The following is a 20,039-nucleotide window of genomic DNA, read 5'->3' as shown; positions in this document are numbered from 1 at the left end:
TTCTTTGCTCGTCTACTCTTTGAGGAAACTATGTTACAAAATATATTTTTGAACTATATCTGCTGAAGCAAAGAGTTGAAAATTGTTGTCAATAGTCAATAACCTATGATCTATCTGAATATTGAACATATTCAGGAAGCACACATAACTATTATTATAAATTTATCTTATAATGTTTTTGATAGTTGGGGGCGAAGATCAAACCAAACTTAAATTTTTAATGTAATACAATCTAAAAATGTATTTATATATTTGAACGTGACATTTAGTGTTGAATAAAAAATTACTAAACATTCAATATATTTCTTAACATATCAATAATATTCTAAAAAAACCAGATCAGTTAATGTTCATTGTTGTGTACTTTAGTTCATGAATTATATAAGCAAATAAATATTTATACACACATATTTATTTAGAATTCTAAATAAAGTTAAATCAAGTCATGACGTAATATTATTCTGTACAAGCGAATAAATGTTTGTTTTTCTCTTTTCCATAATTACTGATAAATAAGAAAGCTGAGGAATCCATAAATTTGGTGCTCTCTATTAGGATCCGTTTAGTAAATGAATTAAATTATATTTTCCAGTTTAAAAATCCTTCGAACGATCCGTATACAAACGTGGAGTGATATTCATAGCCATTAATTCTTGGAATAATAATTTAGCAGCATATGGAATCTTAATTTGATAAATATCAATTTTATTATCACAGCCCTTACATTCGAATTGATTATGATTTAATTTGGCAATGACAGTCATCAGACCACAAATACCACAAATATGAACTCTGAAAGCATCAGATGCCTCCATTAATCTTTCCTTTAAGAATGCCGCAGCACCATGTGCAATCATACAATCACGTTCCATTTCACCGAATCTTAAACCACCATCTCTTGATCTACCTTCCACAGGCTGCCTTGTTAGCACTTGCATTGGACCACGAGCTCTAGCGTGAATTTTATCGTCCACCATATGTCTTAGACGTTGATAATAAGTTGGACCAAAGAAAATTTGGGCCATTAATTTTTTACCAGTATGACCATTATACATAATTTCGAAACCACGAGAATGGTATCCATGTTCACGTAATAATTTAGAAATACCCTCAACTGTAATATCAGTAAATGGCGAAGCATCACCTTCATTCCCAGATAATGCAGCAACCTTACTCAATAGACATTCAATTAAATGGGCAACTGTCATACGAGATGGAATAGCATGTGGATTAATAATTAAATCAGGAACAATACCTTCCGCAGTGAAAGGCATATCTTCTCTACCATAAGTGATACCAATAGTACCCTTTTGACCGTGACGTGAGGCAAACTTATCACCAATTTGAGGAACTTTAGTTGTTCTTACACGAACCTTAACGAACTTCAAACCATCTTGATTAGTAGTAATTAAAACTTGATCAATAATACCATTTTCAGTACTTCTTAATGGAGTTGAAGCATCACGCTTAGAATGATAAGCGGTTCTTTGACCTAATTCTTCTTCATCAGGTGAAATAGGGGTAGTTTTACCAATAATGATATCTTCACCAGATACTCTAACACCTGGAGAAATCAAACCATCATCATCTAACTTGTCATAGGATCCATGCTTCATCTTTAATGTATTTGTACGCTGTGGTTTTTCGAAGGTTTCAGTAATAGACATACCGTATTTCTTTTCTTGATCCATATAAGATCTGAAGAACAACGATCTGAAAAGACCACGATCAATTGAGGATTGATTCATAATCATAGAATCTTCTTGATTATAACCAGAATAACAGGCAATAGCGACAATGGCATTTTGACCTGCTGGCAATTCTCTAAATTTCAAATATTCCATAGATCTAGTAGTACCTAGAGGCTTTTGTGGATAATACAAAATATTAGCCATTGTATCCATACGAACGTTATAATTTGTCAAGAAAACACCCATAGCTTGTTTACCCATAGCGGATTGATATGTATTACGAGGCGATTGATTATGATCAGGGAATGGAATAATAGAAGCGGCAACACCTAAAATCATAGAAGGATGAATTTCACAATGTGTGAATGTAGCGGCGTGATGTAAAGCCTTAATACGCTTAGCTACATCAACATGCCCTGCAGACTCCTCTGAATTATTAGCTTCATCAATTTCTTCTGGAGAAATAGGTTCTAAGTCTTCTGGAGCCATTGATATTAGAATTGTTTCTTCTTCTTCTGCATCTATATATTCAACCAAACCTTCATTTAATAGAGAAGTCCATGTGTAATCTTCTTCATCTTCATAACCACCTTCAATATCTTGATATTCTGTAGCCAGTAATTTAGCGATATGCCCCTTTCTTACTTTTAGTTCTTTGTGACCTAATTCAGAATCGTCATCAACAATAAATAATGGTCTATAAACTCTACCAGCGTCTGTAAAAATTTTCAATTCCTTTTCACGGATATCTCTAATCATTGAAACTTCTGGGTTAATATCACCTTTTCTTCTTAATGTTCTTAAAGTTTCCATTAATCTAGCTGGATTTCTATGAACACCATGCCAAACACCATTAACAAACACTCTTGTAGCATCAGGGGATTGATGAGGAACATAATCTTCTAAGGGTTCCATACCCCATTCACTTAAGAAAGTAATAATAGGCATTGGATCAGTACCAACAGAAATACACGACATTAATGATAAATTCTTTACTAGACCACAAGCTTGACCTTCTGGTGTTTCAGCGGGACAAACTAAACCCCAATGAGTATTATGTAATTGACGTGGTTTTGCTAATTTACCATCTCTACCAATCGGCGTATTAGTTCTTCTTAAATGTGATAGAGTAGATGAATAAGTATATCTATTTAAAACTTGAGAAACACCAGCTCTCGACGACATGGCTTTCTTTTGTTCACCCCAATTACCAGTAGCTAAAGCGTATTTCAAACCTGATGTAATTGTCTTTGCATTAATAGCTAATTTCATATTGAAATCTTTAGCTTCTTCCACAGTTCTTTGCATATAACGGAAAATGTCTCTTGTCAATTTTCTGAATAAAGTTTTAAATAATTGAGCCAATAGTGGACCAGCCAAATCCAATCTTTTTTTACCAAAATGATCACGATCATCTTGGTCTTTACGATCCAGGGCACATAATAGTAATCTATTAATCATATAACCCAAGAAGAAAGCTTTCCTTGATTCAAAACCTTCTAATTGAGTAATATGTGGTAAAAATTCCTTTTGTAAAATATCCCTGGCATATTGAATTCTCTTTTCTTTTTTAATACCCAAGGCAGTACCACGACGACCAATGAAATCCAAAGCTGTTTCACGATCTTGAATAACGAAACCATCTTCAACACAAGGTTTTAACATTTCTAACATTTGCCAATCATTAACATCATAACAAATGTGTTCTAAAATTTCACCATCTGGAATGATACCTAAAGCTCTAAAAATAATAACAATAGGGATATCCTGTTTGATATAGGGTAATGTAGCTTTAATTGTTCTTGATGAAGAACCTTCACGACCATATAATTTAACTTGTAAAGTGGAAATAAATCTTGAACCCTTTTCTAAAGCAGATCTAATTTCAGCAATATGGGAAATTGGAGATGGAGCAGCTTTTTTAAAGACTTGAACAATATTACCTGCTGAACGTTCTTGAGCAATCAAAACTTTTTCGGAACCGTTAATAATGAAATAACCACCCATATCAAAGGGACATTCTTTTAATTTATATAAATCTGATTCAGTTGCATCACTTAGGTAACAATTCTTAGATCTTAACATGATTGGCAATCTACCGATAAAAACTTTTCCAGCATCAAAATCTTCTTCTGATTCTTCTGCAATTAAAGAATATTTCAATTCTCTACCTGGCATATCAATAGCTTCATGAGTTCTTTTCTTAACATCGACAAATAAACCTGAAGAATAGGTCAAGTTACGTAATCTAGCTTCTTGTGGATATAAGGCATGAGTAACACCATCTGATTCATTTACCATAGGCTTTGTAACATATATCTTACCAAAACTAATTTCATATTTTCTACTAATATTATCTGACTCAGTTGTATGTTGAGCTAATTGTTCTAGGATTAAAGTTGAATCTTCTGAGATGATATCTTGTAAAGTATAATCGACAAATTGATTGAAGGAATCCAATTGTTGTGATACTAAACCTTTTTCACGGAAGAAAGCTGATATAACTGCCCACGAATCTTCAGCTGTAATTGGTGAATTTTCATCTTCAAAATTATATTGATTATCATCATAATCATCAAATTGATTATCTGTTTCTTCAGCTTTTACGGACATATCTTTATTATATTTGTGAGAATTATACAATATTGATTGTTTGTTTGCTTGCTTGATTGTTTACTTTTTTTTTTTTTCGTTTTGCCTTTAAAAAAAAAATTAAATGGAATATATTTTATAAGTTTTTTTTCTTTTTGTTTAATTTATGTTCTTGCTCTTGTGTACTTTTTTTTACAATACTAAACAAAGATAGATTTTTATATTGATACAACACGACAACTATTGGTGAACTTTGTAGTGTAATAAATAAAAAAAATAAAAAAAAAGAATATTTATTATAAGGTAATAAAGTCCAATAGTAGTGTATGAAGCCTTGAAGAGAATTACAGTGATGTGGAATGAATTATTCAATCGGTTGGAAAGAAGAACCTATTATTCAAAATATATGGAATGCCAAGTCTTAATCCTTTCTGTTAAATCTCAAGCAAGAAGTTGTTAATGATTAACTGTTCATGATTAATTTTTTTCAATATTTTTCTTTTGTCATCTTCTTCTTTAAAGACGAAGAGAGAATTTTGAAATTTCGGGAAATTTTGAAATTTCCAAAAAAAAAAAAATTGTTAGAGATTAACACGTGATCTAGTAAAATATTGTTACCCTGACTCAGACCTTTATCTATATTTTATTTTTATTTTTTTAATTGATTTATTAACCTGTTTTTAATATGAAAAAAAAAAATAAAAAAAAAAAGAAGGCGCCCTTTATTATGATTAAAAGGTAAAAAGTATAATAGCTCTGGATAGGAAATAGGAAACGTATACACAACCATGCCAAGAGTTACTCCATCCCCTTCAGTAGTTTCTAGAGTCAGTGAACGAATCTTTAATCGAACACGAGAAGCCATCAGAAATAATCTACCACATTTCCGTGTAGGTAAGACCCAGTTATACTTTCCCAATGCACGTGTGGTACTATTAAGACCGAATGCCAAACATACACCATACCAAGCTAAATTTATTGTTCCCAAGAGTTTTAACAAGCTAGATCTTAGAGATTACTTATACCACGTCTATGGACTAAGAGCTTTGAATATCACCACACAGTTGTTACACGGTGCGATCGTGAAAGAAGTCAAAGGTAGATATAGAGGACCCCAAATCAAGAAGATGACTATTGAAATGGAACACCCTTTTATATGGCCTGCAGAACCAGCACCTGGTGAGAATAATCTTTGGAATCCTGAATTGAATGCTGATATCAATAAGCATAGAACCGTATCTATGATTGGACAACTTGGTTCTAATAAGGAAAAACATGAGAAATTGTTCGAAGGGGTTGCTGAACCTTTTGAAAAACCAGCTTCAGTATTTATTGGCCGCCGTTTATCGGCTAAGATGAATAATAAGAAATCCAAAGCTAAAGAGATGATTGCCTATCAAGATGAACTTCTTGCCATAGAAAAACGCCTACAACAACAGCATATATCATAATTCGTAGCATCTCATCACGAAAAAAACAAATAAAATAAAAATAAACAAATATAACATAGCATATACCAACATTTAATCTGCACCAGTAACTCTCCCATGGAAAACTTGTAAATACTAGATACTGCAATCCAATCAAGAACCCCATAACGCAGCGAAAACGTAATTATCTATAAATAACTATATAGACCTCTTTACATAATAGCCGATCAACACGAATCGTTAGTTTCATTTACAATTCTTTTTTTTTTTCCAACTTCTATAAATAAATCACGCTACACTAAACCATTCGTTTGTTTTCCCTAGCGTCATCATCCAATAGCAGTTGTGTCTATGTCTAGTTTAATGACATAATTACAATCCTTGGCTTTTAATCTTTGACTCCCTTTTTTTTTTCCTTTTATCTATTGTATTCTATACATATATGTCTCTTGTAACATTAGAATGCAGAAATGCAATTCCTCCTTTCATCAGGTAGCGCCGCACATGATCGAAGATATATCCGTATCTGGAAACACTTGCGAGAGGGGTTATCGTTCCGCGGAACGACCGTTTTTAATTTCTATTTATTTTTTTATTTCATCTTTTATTTCCGTTTTCCCCCGAAATCCATTCCCGAATATTGCTGTAAAGAGAAATGGGCTGGTCCCAATCAGGCAGGAGATCCCCACTCCCATCACCCAAATAGGAAACACTAATTAGGACTTAACGCATAGCCGCATAGCCGCACAACCCCGCAATCAGGAATGACAGATCCACCAAGAACAGAAAACTGGGATACTATATGTGGTAATAGTAATAATGACTCTCAGACAGACTCGGAGGGATCCATGGGATGCCCGGAATGTGACAGATGCCATTCTTGTCGGAGAAATGATTGCCGTGCCAATGTTCCGCGGAAGGAAATTCTTGCTGGGAAACCCCTAATTTTTATTAAAGTTATAGTAGTATTAGCACCCACTCAGAATAACAATGAGAAAATGGTTAGATAATATATGAACGGAAAATATGTTAATTAGCAATATGGGACAATGAAATGTTCGAACTAAATAGTATATATATATGACATTGGATGTGATGCTTGAAAAGAAATTTTACTAAACGTTTATTTTTTATTTTTATTCAATTCTTGAAAGGATTCTTGATACTTGTCTATAGTAAATAAAATCTACAAACACAAATATACTTACACATACGAAACTTTTTACATACGTACAGATTAGAGAATTTATTTTATTTTGATACAATGTCATTAAATTCTAATAGTATAACAAATAGATCTGTCGTTTCAATGAACCCGTCGGAACCTATTTCCGAAACAGTCTCACAGCAGATTTCTGATGCGAATGAATCTGCTACTGAAACAGCTTCTTCGAACAATGGCATGTCAGGATGTGAATCCAGTTTGAATAGGTATAATGGGTTTGATGAGAATATTCAAAAAAATATTCACAACTTGGCAATGTACTTTAATAATTTGTCAATGAATTCTAAAGAAAGTTTTAATAATAATACCACTACATTAACTTCACCCACATCCAGTGATACTAGCATTAATAATTTAGATACAGTGTCAACTGCTACTACAAGTGCTTCCATTTTTAGAGTTTATACCAATGGTATCAATCCAATTTTAGATAATAATAAATTAGAACAACAAACGAGCAATGGTACTGAAGTGTCCACACTGTATAACCCTTATATAGATCCTTCTAATCCACAGTTTAAATCGAAAAAATGGATCCAAAATATGGTCAATTTGATAAATAATGATCAATCATATTATAAACCCTATGAGTTGGGCTGTTGTTGGACGGATCTTTGTGCTATGGGTTCCGATACAAATGATATTACTTATCAAACTACAGTATTCAATGCTCCGTATAAATATGCAAGATTATTTTTTAACCATCTCAATTCCAAGAGAAGATCACAAGCAAAGAAATTTAAAGGTGTCACCATTTTACATAAGATGGATGGGTTGGTCGAATCTGGTGAGTTATTGGTTGTTTTAGGCAGACCTGGTTCAGGTTGTACGACATTATTAAAATCATTAACCGGTAATACTCATGGGTTCAAAATTTCACAAGATTCAGAGATTACATATAATGGTATTTCACAAAAGAAGATTAAAAAAAATTACCGAGGTGATGTTGTTTATAATGCAGAAAATGATATTCATTTACCTCACTTGACTGTTTATCAAACTTTGTTAACAGTAGCAAGATTAAAGACTCCTCAGAATAGATTTCATAATGTTTCGAGAGAACAATTTGCAGATCATATTACTCAAGTTGCAATGGCCACTTATGGGCTATCTCATACTAGAAATACAAAAGTCGGGAATGATTTAGTAAGAGGTGTTTCTGGTGGTGAAAGAAAACGTGTTTCCATTGCAGAAGTTTTCATCTGTGGTTCGAAATTCCAATGTTGGGATAATGCAACAAGAGGTTTAGATGCAGCTACTGCTTTAGAATTCGTTAAAGCTTTAAAGACACAGGCTTCCATTACCAACGTTTCAGCTGCAGTATCCATTTATCAATGTTCTAAAGATGCTTATGATTTATTCGATAAAGTTTGTGTTCTTTATGAAGGCTATCAAATTTATTTTGGTACTACCACTAATGCTAAAAAATATTTTGAAAAAATGGGGTATTATTGTATTCAAAGACAAACTGTAGCTGATTTTATCACAGGTATTACAAATCCAAGTGAAAGAATCATTAATAGAAATTTCATTAAGGCCAAAAAATTTGTTCCACAAACCCCAAAGGAAATGAATGAATATTGGGAAAATTCAAAAGAATATAAGCATTTAATTGAAGATATAGAAGAGTATAAAGTGAGACAAAAGGCAAATGAAAATGAACAAATAGAAAAGATCCGTGAAGCTCATATAGCCAAACAATCAAAAAAGGCAAGACCTGCTTCACCTTACACTGTAAGTTATTTTATGCAAGTCAAATATCTATTGCTTAGAAATTTCTGGAGAATGAAAAATAGTTCTTCCATCACTTTATTCCAAGTTTGTGGTAATACAGCCATGTCATTAATCTTTGGTTCTATGTTTTATAACGTTTTGAAACCACCATCCACTACACAAAGTTTTTATTATCGTGGTGCTGCCATGTTCTTTGCAGTCTTATTTAATGCATTTTCATCGTTATTAGAAATTTTTGCCATTTATGAAGCAAGAGAAATTACTGAAAAACATAGAACATATTCCTTATACCATCCAAGCGCAGATGCTTTGGCATCAATCCTATCAGAATTACCTCCAAAGATTATCACATGTATTTGCTTTAATATTATTTATTATTTTATGGTCAATTTTAAAAGAAATGGTGGGAATTTCTTTTTTTACCTACTAATTAATTTCACTTCCGTATTAGCTATGTCACATCTTTTTAGAACTGTAGGTTCTATGACAAAAAGTTTAAGTGAGGCAATGGTTCCAGCATCAATCTTATTATTGGCATTATCCATGTACGTTGGGTTTGCTATTCCCAAGACAAAACTTTTAGGTTGGTCTAAATGGATCTGGTATATTAACCCTTTAGCTTATATGTTTGAATCTTTAATGGTTAATGAATTTCATAATACAAAATTTGAATGTGCTACATATATCCCGACAGGCCCTGGTTATGAAAATATATTACCTGATCAAAGGGTTTGTTCAGTCGTTGGTTCCGTACCTGGTCAAAATTATGTCCTTGGTGATGATTATTTAAGAGAAAGTTATGATTATTATAATAAACATAAATGGAGAGGGTTTGGTATTGGTTTAGCTTACGTGATATTTTTCTTGGGTGTATATTTACTATTCTGTGAAATTAATGAAGGTGCAAAACAAAAGGGTGAAATGCTAATATTCCCTCACGATGTGTTGAAAAAAATGCATAAGGAAGGTCAAATTCAAGATTCATCAAGTCTGGCAATGGATTCAGATTTAGAAAAGGGTAATGGTAATGACAGCTCCTTGGACGTTAAAAATTCATCCATAAATAATATAACTGATAGTATAAGTGGGAATACATTAACAGAAAAACAACAATTAAAAGGTACAAATCTAACTTTAGAAGTTCAACCTACCACAAATTCCTCGTCTAATTCATCAGAAAAAGATATTGAAAATAATGCTGTCATTTCAAAATCAGAATCCATTTTCCATTGGAAAAATTTATGCTATGATATTAATATAAAGGGTGAAAATAGGAGAATCTTAAGTAATGTTGATGGCTGGGTTAAACCTGGCACTTTGACTGCTTTAATGGGTGCTTCTGGTGCTGGTAAAACTACTTTGTTAGATTGCCTTGCAGAAAGAACTACTATGGGTATTGTCACTGGTGACATGTTTGTGGATGGTAAATTACGTGATGAATCATTCCCAAGATCTATTGGGTATTGTCAACAACAAGATTTACATTTAAAGACTTCAACTGTTAGAGAGTCTTTAAGATTTTCTGCGTATTTACGTCAACCATATTCTGTATCAAGGAAAGAAAAAGAACTATACGTAGAAGAAGTAATCAAAATCTTAGAGATGGAAAAGTATGCTGAAGCTATTGTTGGTGTTCCTGGTGAAGGGTTAAATGTGGAACAAAGAAAACGTTTAACTATTGGTGTTGAATTAGCAGCCAAGCCAAAATTATTATTATTTTTAGATGAACCAACCTCAGGTTTAGATTCACAAACGGCATGGTCCATTTGTAAATTAATGAGAAAGCTAGCAAATCATGGCCAAGCTATTTTATTTACAATTCATCAACCTTCCGCTATTTTAATGCAAGAATTTGACCGGTTATTATTTTTACAGAAAGGTGGTAAAACAGTATATTTTGGTGATTTAGGTAAAAGATGCCAAACTATGATTGATTATTTCGAAGCTAATGGTGCAGATAAATGCCCAAAAGAAGCAAACCCAGCAGAATGGATGTTGGATGTAGTTGGTGCAGCTCCTGGTTCTATTGCAAATCAAGATTATTATGAAGTTTGGAGAAATTCTCAAGAATACAGAGATGTACAAGAAGAATTAAACCGCTTAGAAGAAGAATTTGCAGGTATTGAAAAACCTGTTGGCTCTGAAGAACATAATGAATATGCCACTCCGCTATTATTCCAAATAAAATATGTGGTTTTAAGATTATTTGACCAATATTGGAGGTCTCCTACATATCTATGGTCAAAATTTTTCCTAACAATCTATAATATGCTATTTATTGGTTTCACATTTTTTAAGGCAGATTTATCCTTACAAGGTTTACAAAATCAAATGTTATCATTATTTATGTTTACTGTGATATTTAATCCATTAATGCAACAATATTTACCAATGTTTGTCCAACAAAGAGATTTGTATGAAGCAAGAGAAAGGCCTTCTAGAACATTTTCATGGATAACTTTTATAGTTTCCCAAATCTTGGTAGAAGTACCTTGGAATTTCTTATGTGGCACAATTGCATACTTCATCTATTACTATAGTGTTGGTTTATATCATAACGCATCTGTTGCGAATCAATTACATGAAAGAGGTGCTTTATTCTGGCTATTCTCCTGTGCCTTTTTTGTTTTTATTTCCTCAATGAGCATTTTGGTTATTTCTTTTAATGAACATGACAGAAATGCAGCTAATCTTGGATCATTGATGTTCACAATGTCATTGGCATTCTGTGGTGTTATGGCCGGTCCAGATATTTTCCCTCGTTTCTGGATCTTCATGTATCGTGTATCACCTTTAACTTATTTCATTGATGGTTTGTTATCCACAGGGTTAGCTAATGCCGATGTTACTTGTGCAGATTATGAATTAGTTAGGTTTTCACCACCTAGTGGTATGACCTGTGGTGAATATATGCAACCTTACATTAGCATGGCTGGTACAGGGTATTTAACAGACACAGATGCTACTGATACTTGCCATTTCTGTAACGTTTCAAAAACAAACGATTTTTTGAAATCTGTCAGTTCAAAATACAGCAGAAGATGGAGAAATTATGGTATTTTCTTATGCTTTATTGTATTTAATTTTGTTGCGGGTATAGGCCTATACTGGTTAGCTAGAGTCCCAAAGCAGTTTAGGATTGGACTATTTAAAAGATTTAAAATAGACTAACATATTTTTAATAGTTAATACTTAACATTTATTTTTATTTTATCTGATTTTATATATTGAACTTTAATTATTTTTCAAAAATTTTACAATTTTAATAAATTACATCAATTTTTTCATATATTATCGCCAATAAAATATATATTTATATATGTAGAATATATAATAAATTATAAACTATTTCCAAGTTAATAGAGTAACGGAGATAGTTCATACAAAAGAACGCATAGAACATATGCTAAATTTATTGATTTAATAAATCAATTAAAAGTATATTAAAAGATAAGGCTATTTCTGTTATAATGGAAAATCAATATTTTTAACCCAATTTTCAATATCAGAAAAAATTTTAGGCTCAATGGTGTCACCGAAACCACTAGCAATCTTTAACAGATATTCATTTAATTCTGCACTACCTAGAATATCTACATGTTCTGCACTCTTAGCACCACCTCTAATATCAAATCTTTCTGGTTGATGCTTAATTTCTACTATTGTTACATTGGTGCCTCCTGGATTATATGGTGAAACTCCTTCTGCCCATTTGTGGCACATACTTTGAGAAATTAAAGGAACAGTGCCATCGCCTTCTGTTAAAAACACTGATGTATCTGATTCATAATCAATAGATACTTTTAAGCTGGAATTTGCCTTTTCTTCCTTATAGACATATGCCCTTTCCGTTGGATTATTAATACCGTAAATACAATAGATATTCATATTTGGAGCATTAGGTAATGGGACTTCTAAAGGATTAGTCCAATGACTATGGTGAACCTCATTCCTCTGCAATTCGGCTTCAGTTTTCGCATAGCCAAAACTATATTGATCTTCGATACGTGATTGTAACCATGAAGGAGATAAATCTAATAGCATCCCTATAGATTCCTCCATTGTCATATTATCTCTATAATGTTCAGCATTTAGTTTGGCAAACCTTATAAAGTTACCATACGTATCTTTAGGTGAAGATTCTTCATATTTCAATGAATCTTCACTTGAAAATGTCTTATTACCCCAGATCAAATTACCACCTTTTGGTAGCATTGAAGGAATACCACCCCAAGTTTGTAACATATCTAATCTTTCTCTACGGCTAAAAAATTTTTCTAGCCCATACATGGCCAGGGCATTCAATTGAATGGTATCTTTCATTTCACCACTTATTAATGCAGGCATTGCTTTTGGAGCTCCTAATAAAGTGCCAGCAATACTAATAAACGAAGAGATATGCTTATCAACCCATCCTTTACCACCGTTACCGTATAATGGACCTTCAGCTTCTACCCATTTTAAGAAATAAAATACAATCTGCGCACCCATTGAATGCCCAACCAGACAAACTTTCTCACCTGATAGATCATGAACCATTTCTATATGATGTTTAACTTTCGTAAAATATCTATCTCTACGTTCCAGGTCTAAATATGCCAATCTCCAATCATAAGCTACTGTAGTCATCTTGTCTGAATCGTATCCAATAGCACCCAAGTTTTGTATAATTTTATTCCAAATCCAATAGCCTGCGACAAAGAAATCGCTTGATTCAAAACCTTGTGAGGCACGCATTCTGAAGTTTTCAGGGTCTAATCCAGTTAAAGGATCCAGTTTCAAATGTTTTAACCAACATAATTTATCTAGTACCATTGTTCTTAACATATAAAATGAGCCCCACAATCTTTTCCTGAAATGCGGAGTGCTATCACATTCACCATCTCCGGAAACACCCCAACTTTCAATACCAGTAGATATAACTCCCGGTACCATAATAACTGGATGTTTTGCTGTTATGTTCAATTCAGCCTTCAGTTGCTTGCCTACAGCAAAATTTTCAGACAGATTATTTGATGGAGATGTAGATGGTATATAATTTTCTTGTAATTCATAAATGAAGGAACTGAACCCTTGAGGTACTACGTCCTTCCAATCATCGATGTAATCCTTAAGGGCGTCAAAATTAACCATTTTATCGAATAGGTCAGTATTGTTAACATGATCTGATCCAAAATAAAACGCTATTAAAATACCAAGTAAAGTACCTAATGTGAAAACTAATCGTCTTGAGTCTCTCCATCTCTTTTTAGCAGCTTGAATTAAAATCAAATCTTCATTCATCCTATTATCATGATGAGATACCCTACGGACTACACCTAATCGCTCTAAGGACCTTGAACGATCTTCTGATCTAGCTTTTTCCTCATTTTGAAATTCTTCAATGCTACCTCTCCTTAAGCTTGAGCTTCTGCCTCGACGGTTTGTTAGACCCATAGTATAATATTTACTTGCTAATGCTCTTTTTTATTACCAAAAAAAAAGATTGAATAGTACACGTGTGTATATAAACGTATATCAAATATATATATATATCCTAAAAGTGAATGTAAAATATTGGACTTTTGCAAAATATGGAAGAATATAATAATACCAAATATTATTATCCCTCTTTATTTCTAAAATCACGTGAAGCCACCTGGTTTCTCTGAACCTTTATCAAAAATCCTGAGTATAATAGACTTTAAGTTATCTTAATATAATTTCTAGTCAAATTTTTATCCAACTGAATCAACTTCTTAAGTTAGAAATATTGTTTTTATATATATATTTTCGTATATAAGAATTAAAGGGCATCAAATACTTCAAAAATTAATATAACATCTAAAAGGTAAATAAAACAACTGAAATTTTCACAGTCCGAAAATGCAAAATATCTTGTGTGACGGGTAACACAGATTCGCTAGCAGAGTGATTCAGGAATTTGTGAACGTGATGTTTAGCTTTTTAAGGATCAGAGCCAAAGAATTTAAAGAACACGATAACTATTATATATAACCAATCAAAACGGATAAACTCTAAAAGTGTAACTAATTTAGCTTGTGTTTTAAACTATATTATTTTTTAAAGAATAACACAGACAACAAAAAGAAACATACCTATATCTGCATTAGAAGGAATTAGGCTTTTGATAAATATTACTTTTTGGTTTTAGTCTATATTTTGATTTGCATATATCATTAAAAAATATCACAAATATATACACTTACAATTATACTTTCATTTCACATTCATTTATAATAATCAACTATGATTAGATCTAAATTAAGTAGTTGGAGAGAATATTGGACTCCGGTTACTAATACATCGACTTTCCAAACTACTGGCCAGATCACTCCAAACGAGTTTGTTAAAGCTGGTGATTATTTAACAAGCATGTTTCCAACATGGTACTGGAATAAGGCTACTAACGATGTCAGCTTTAGAGATTTCCTACCAAAGGATAGGCAATTCCTAGTAAGTAGGAAGGTTGTTTGCAATAAGAGAGCACCAGACAGCGCTAATAACACTACCGATGGATTAACAAGGGAAATTATTATAGATAGTGAAATAAATGATGGCAAGTCTGATGAGGATGGCTGGTTATTGGAAGAAACAATATCTAAGAAACCAGAAGGAACAGATTCGCAATCCAACGCTAAAATAGATCAATCCAATGAAAAGAATCTTCACTCGAATTCTGTAAATGCAGCTCCATTGGATATCGACGAAATGATGAAAGGCATGGCATTAGAGGATGGAGAAGAAGATGATATAGTAGAGGTACCAGTAGACTCATCAAGAAGATATTATGATTTATACATTACTTACTCAACTTCTTACAGAACCCCTAAAATGTATATTGTTGGATTTAATAATGATGGTTCACCATTGACACCAGATCAAATGTTTGAAGATATTTCACCTGATTACAGAACTAAAACTGCCACCATTGAAAAATTACCTTTCTTAAAGAAGAGTATTCCATCTGTTTCAATCCACCCTTGTAAACATGCGAATGTTATGAAGATTTTATTCGATAGAATACGGTTAGCTAGACAAAATAGAAGAAAACAAGAAGAAGAAAATGCCAAAGCAACACCTACTGACTTGACTACTACCGATGTAACAACAACTACTCCAAGCCATGCAACAACATTACCTGAAGAGAATTCCAAGGAAGATGGCTGGGAAGATTTACAAGATGATATTAATGATTCATTAAGGGTAGACCAGTATCTAATTGTATTTTTAAAATTTATTACTAGTGTTACTCCCAGCATCGAGCATGATTATACGATGGAAGGTTGGTAAATGATCGAATATTACTTATTTACTAAAATAATCTTATGAACGATTACAGATATACTCATATTGTTCCTTTTTTTATTTTATTCTTTAGTTAAATTCCCTGAATGATTTAGTAGTTTTCACACAATACAAATAATATTTTAACAATTATCAACATTCTCATTTCATACATATATATTAACTCGAATACGTCGTATAATATATACATAGATATCATAATTTCATACATTTAGAAAATAACTTATATATAAATAAATAGATTATATTGCATATTTTAAACACACTAATTATTAATGTTATTTCTATTTAATTAGTTTAGAAATAATAAAAAAAAAAAAAAAAAAATTAATGCAGAATTCATTATTCCAAGGAAATCGTTAAAATTATTATGATTAAATAACAGTTCTTTTTTTAGTTTATTGCATTATTTATCAAATGGTTACTGTAAGAATTATTATAATTCTAATAAAAGTTCTTCTTCAGCTTCTATTTCTTGCTGTTCGAGAGGTTGCTGTTGCTCAACAATAGGTTCAGCTAAATTAGTTTGGACTTTGTTAACTGGAACAGTTGGGAAATTAAATGAAGTAATATTTTGTCCATTTGCAGTTTGCCCATTTGCAGTTTGCCCATTTGCAGTTTGCCCATTTGGTATTTGTTGAGGAGGTAATTCTTGTTGTTTAGGAATAATTGGCTTTTGTGCTACCTCTTCTTGTTGGCTAGGATACGGAGTTTGAGTATTTGCTACCCCATTTGGAAGTTCAACTAGTGTCGTTTTAAGAATTTCTGGGGCTTCATCTTCCTTTGGATATGGAGGTTCTGAAGGACCATCAATTTCAGGAGGTTCGGATTCTTCAAGTTTTAAATTTTGCATTTGAGAGATTGGGGGAGATGTAACTTGAGGAGCTTGCTGAGCTGGTCGTTGAGGAACATGTAAGGCTTGTTTAGGGGCCTGCTGCAAAGTTTGCTGTGTAGCTTGCTGAGGTATTTGTTCAGGTACATATTGGCGAGACTGAGGGGCTTGTTGTAAAGTTTGCAAAGGAACCTGTTGCGCAGGTACATATTGATGAGCTTGTGGTAGTGCTTGCTGAGGAGCATTTTGTGAAACTTGCTGAACGATCTGTTCAGGTACATATTGATGAGCGTTTTGTGAAGCTTGTTGAGGTATCTGTTCAGGTATTTGAGATGGATTTTGAAAAGCTGGTTGTAAAGATGTACTTGATTGACGATAAGAATAAGGATCTGAAGGGGTCGTATATTGTTGTTGATATAAATGAATATCATTCAATTGCCGTTCTAGTAAATCATCATAGATGGTCATAATATTGGAAATTTTCCCGTTCATATTTTGTAGAGTGTTATGCTTTACTATTGTATCATTTAATGCTGAATTTAATCTTGGTCTTGTAGAGATGACTCTTTTATATAATGCTTGTAATTGAGTATCTTCTAGAATTTCTGATGGAGGCCTTGTCTTAAGACGTTCCACCAAAGAAGCGAATAGATAGATATCATCTTCTTCTGCCGAAGTTAATAACGTGGATTGAGGAGCAGTAGCGATGGGAGCATATTGTTGCTGCTGTTGTTGTTGTTGTTGTTGTTGTTGTTGTTGCTGTTGTTGCTTTGGTATTCTTCTTTGTTTCTCAGCTTCTGCTTCTTGTAAACTTGCAGCAATAGCTGCTTTCAAATCAGCATCTTCTTGATCTTCTTGAGATAAAATTGGAGAAGGTTGGCGAGGTCTTTCCACAACGGGAACAATCGGTGTTGATGAGTTTCTTGTCTCCTTTAATGATTCTTCAATGGCTCTTCTAAATTCTCTTTCTTCATCATAGGTATTATCATAATGTTTTTGTTTTGATTTTTTATGACGATGAGTTTTTTTCTTTTTAGATGAAATTTCATTTTTCTTCGATTCTTCTTCATTAAAACAATCATCACAAACTCTGACAGGTTCATGGATACCCATCTCAGGTAAGGCAGAGGAGTTTGAAGAATGATCTTGACAAAATATCCCACCGCAAGAACGGCAATGATGTTTTCTATTAATCATGGTGAATTTTTTGGAGCAAATCATACAAGCATCTGACTCCATCCAAGCTGCTGGTACTTTGGAATCGAAGATGGTGGAAGAGATATTTTTTTGTAATAATTCTTGAGGCATTTCAATATTTTTGGATTTTAATTTCTTGTGAACTTTATTTAAATAAGACATATTAGGATCTGAATTAAAGGCCAAGTATAATTCATAAAATAATCGGATGACCAAATCATTTAATTCATCGTCATCTTGACTGTCTAAGATACAATGTTCCATGGTATCCATGAATTCTTTGGAACATATTTGTTGAATAAATGGGATACCACCGTTTTTGATACAAATTTCGGCCAGTTTCCATACTGCTAATTGAGTGTTTGGGTTTGATTGGGTGGTTTTGATTCTTTTCTTTAAACATCTCATGGCGTCTATTGGGAGGATCCGACGAGATCTGATGATATCAGAAGTTTCCAATGCTGCAGGTAAGTCTAATTCACCATTGGGGATAGTTTCTCTTGTGGCACGCTCGATTTGATAATCTAATTCAGATTCTGTAATGCTTGACATCGATGGGGTAGCTTATATATATGCTTTTTTTGAATAGGATACTGAATATGTAATTTTTTTTAACCACATCTTAAAATATTAGTAATTCTTTGATAATTATTAAAGCTTGCAATTTTGAAAATCACTAGGGGATTGAATAGCACGTGACGGAGGCGGAGGCGGAGGCACATTATTTAAAAATATATATATATATATATAATATGTATAATAATTGATGGTAGTTATAAATTAGCTAAGTAGGAAGATGATTGAACCTAGACAAAGCATCCCTGTTGAGATGTACCAGAAGATATTTGAGTCTACAAACGAAGAAGTCTTTGATGCGTTTGTCTTATATTTATTTTGCAAATTTCTCTTGACAAGATCTCTTAAAGATCTCTTTGAAGTTGAATTTGATGAGGATGCTGAGTTTATAGCTTGTGTAGGTAGCATCATAGGAGGTCTGTATGCTAAATATAATGGTTGCATAGGAGATCCATCAAATTGATATATTTGTAACTTGTACATACCATGGTAATCATCCAAGGAGACTGTAACAGCTTGGAAAGTAATAGAAGAATTGTATCTCATATAAGTGGAGGTACCGTTATCAGTGCATGGATCAGACACTAGCATTCTACCGTCTTCTTTGAAAGGAGTTAGGATCATTGTACCGTTATCTAGTATATCGTATTTACCATGTTGCCAGACTAAGGCAGCGGCAGGACATTTTGGATTCTTTGGGTTTCCTGAAACTTGATAAGTAGCTTGTTCCCAGAACCCGTCAGATGTAAAAGAATATGAAATACCTGGTAAAGAAGGCTCGATTAGCAGTTCATCTATAGGATCAAAGAAGCCAGGGCCTGTAAATACTTGGTTTGATTTGGAGGACCAAGTACCTTCTAGTTGTTGTTGTAGGTCTTGTACATCGACAGTAGGAGAGGGGGAGGAAGAGGATGCGTCTGAGGATGCAGAGGATACATCTGCAGATGATGAGGATGCACTAGATGATGTAGTGTCGATGGCATTAACGAGAGCCAAAGGTAATAGGAACGAAAGATATAACATTTGGGGTTGTTATGTTGTGAATAAAGTTGAATAATAAATGTGTTGTTAGAATGTGGAACTTTTATTACAGACGTGAAATTTACGTCGTTAAGCGCGGTGCGGAGGAATTAGCACGGGTTTGAATTTAGGTACAATAAAAATAAAGAAAATAAAAAAAACAAACAAACAAACAAGTATTAATGATCTAACTAGAAAGGGACACGATAAAAATAATTATATATATATATATATATAAATAGATACGATTTACCAATCAAGTATCTATTATGATTATTTTATTGAAACTGAAAAGGGTTGTTAATAAGAGTACTTGTTTAAAATAAACAAGAAACGCGTAAAATCGGGTATAATAAGAAATGTATGCATACACTTTATACTATACAGTATTAATCAGTTCATGTTAATGTAGTTTTTTTTGTTTTTTATTACTT

At 32.9% G+C, this 20,039-nt stretch overlaps 7 protein-coding genes across 7 annotated transcripts; 3 read left to right on the top strand and 4 right to left on the bottom strand.

Annotated features, from left to right (window-relative positions):
- Positions 1-593: 593 nt before the first annotated feature.
- On the bottom strand, positions 594-4,304 carry RPB2 (DNA-directed RNA polymerase II subunit RPB2; the record flags this gene model as incomplete). Its single annotated transcript, XM_004177516.1, has 1 exon — positions 594-4,304. The coding sequence occupies one exon, from the start codon at positions 4,302-4,304 to the stop codon at positions 594-596; it is 3,711 nt and encodes a 1,236-aa protein (XP_004177564.1).
- Positions 4,305-5,071: 767 nt separating this feature from the next.
- Positions 5,072-5,734, top strand: MRP20 (mitochondrial 54S ribosomal protein uL23m; the record flags this gene model as incomplete). Its single annotated transcript, XM_004177515.1, has 1 exon — positions 5,072-5,734. The coding sequence occupies one exon, from the start codon at positions 5,072-5,074 to the stop codon at positions 5,732-5,734; it is 663 nt and encodes a 220-aa protein (XP_004177563.1).
- A 1,243-nt stretch (positions 5,735-6,977) lies between these two features.
- On the top strand, positions 6,978-11,843 carry TBLA0A02440 (pleiotropic drug resistance family ABC transporter; the record flags this gene model as incomplete). The annotated part of the gene is made up of 1 exon (XM_004177514.1): positions 6,978-11,843. The coding sequence occupies one exon, from the start codon at positions 6,978-6,980 to the stop codon at positions 11,841-11,843; it is 4,866 nt and encodes a 1,621-aa protein (XP_004177562.1).
- A 294-nt stretch (positions 11,844-12,137) lies between these two features.
- LRO1 (phospholipid:diacylglycerol acyltransferase) lies at positions 12,138-14,108 on the bottom strand (the record flags this gene model as incomplete). The annotated part of the gene is made up of 1 exon (XM_004177513.1): positions 12,138-14,108. The coding sequence occupies one exon, from the start codon at positions 14,106-14,108 to the stop codon at positions 12,138-12,140; it is 1,971 nt and encodes a 656-aa protein (XP_004177561.1).
- An 813-nt stretch (positions 14,109-14,921) lies between these two features.
- Positions 14,922-15,965, top strand: ATG3 (Atg3p; the record flags this gene model as incomplete). Its single annotated transcript, XM_004177512.1, has 1 exon — positions 14,922-15,965. The coding sequence occupies one exon, from the start codon at positions 14,922-14,924 to the stop codon at positions 15,963-15,965; it is 1,044 nt and encodes a 347-aa protein (XP_004177560.1).
- Positions 15,966-16,416: 451 nt separating this feature from the next.
- On the bottom strand, positions 16,417-18,561 carry VPS27 (ESCRT-0 subunit protein VPS27; the record flags this gene model as incomplete). The annotated part of the gene is made up of 1 exon (XM_004177511.1): positions 16,417-18,561. The coding sequence occupies one exon, from the start codon at positions 18,559-18,561 to the stop codon at positions 16,417-16,419; it is 2,145 nt and encodes a 714-aa protein (XP_004177559.1).
- Positions 18,562-18,789: 228 nt separating this feature from the next.
- ROT1 (Rot1p) lies at positions 18,790-19,608 on the bottom strand (the record flags this gene model as incomplete). The annotated part of the gene is made up of 1 exon (XM_004177510.1): positions 18,790-19,608. The coding sequence occupies one exon, from the start codon at positions 19,606-19,608 to the stop codon at positions 18,790-18,792; it is 819 nt and encodes a 272-aa protein (XP_004177558.1).
- Positions 19,609-20,039: the final 431 nt, after the last annotated feature.

Source organism: Henningerozyma blattae, chromosome 1 (assembly GCF_000315915.1).
Source record: "Henningerozyma blattae CBS 6284 chromosome 1, complete genome".
NCBI classification, from domain to species: domain Eukaryota; kingdom Fungi; phylum Ascomycota; class Saccharomycetes; order Saccharomycetales; family Saccharomycetaceae; genus Henningerozyma; species Henningerozyma blattae.
This window is presented reverse-complemented; position numbering and strand designations above follow the sequence as displayed.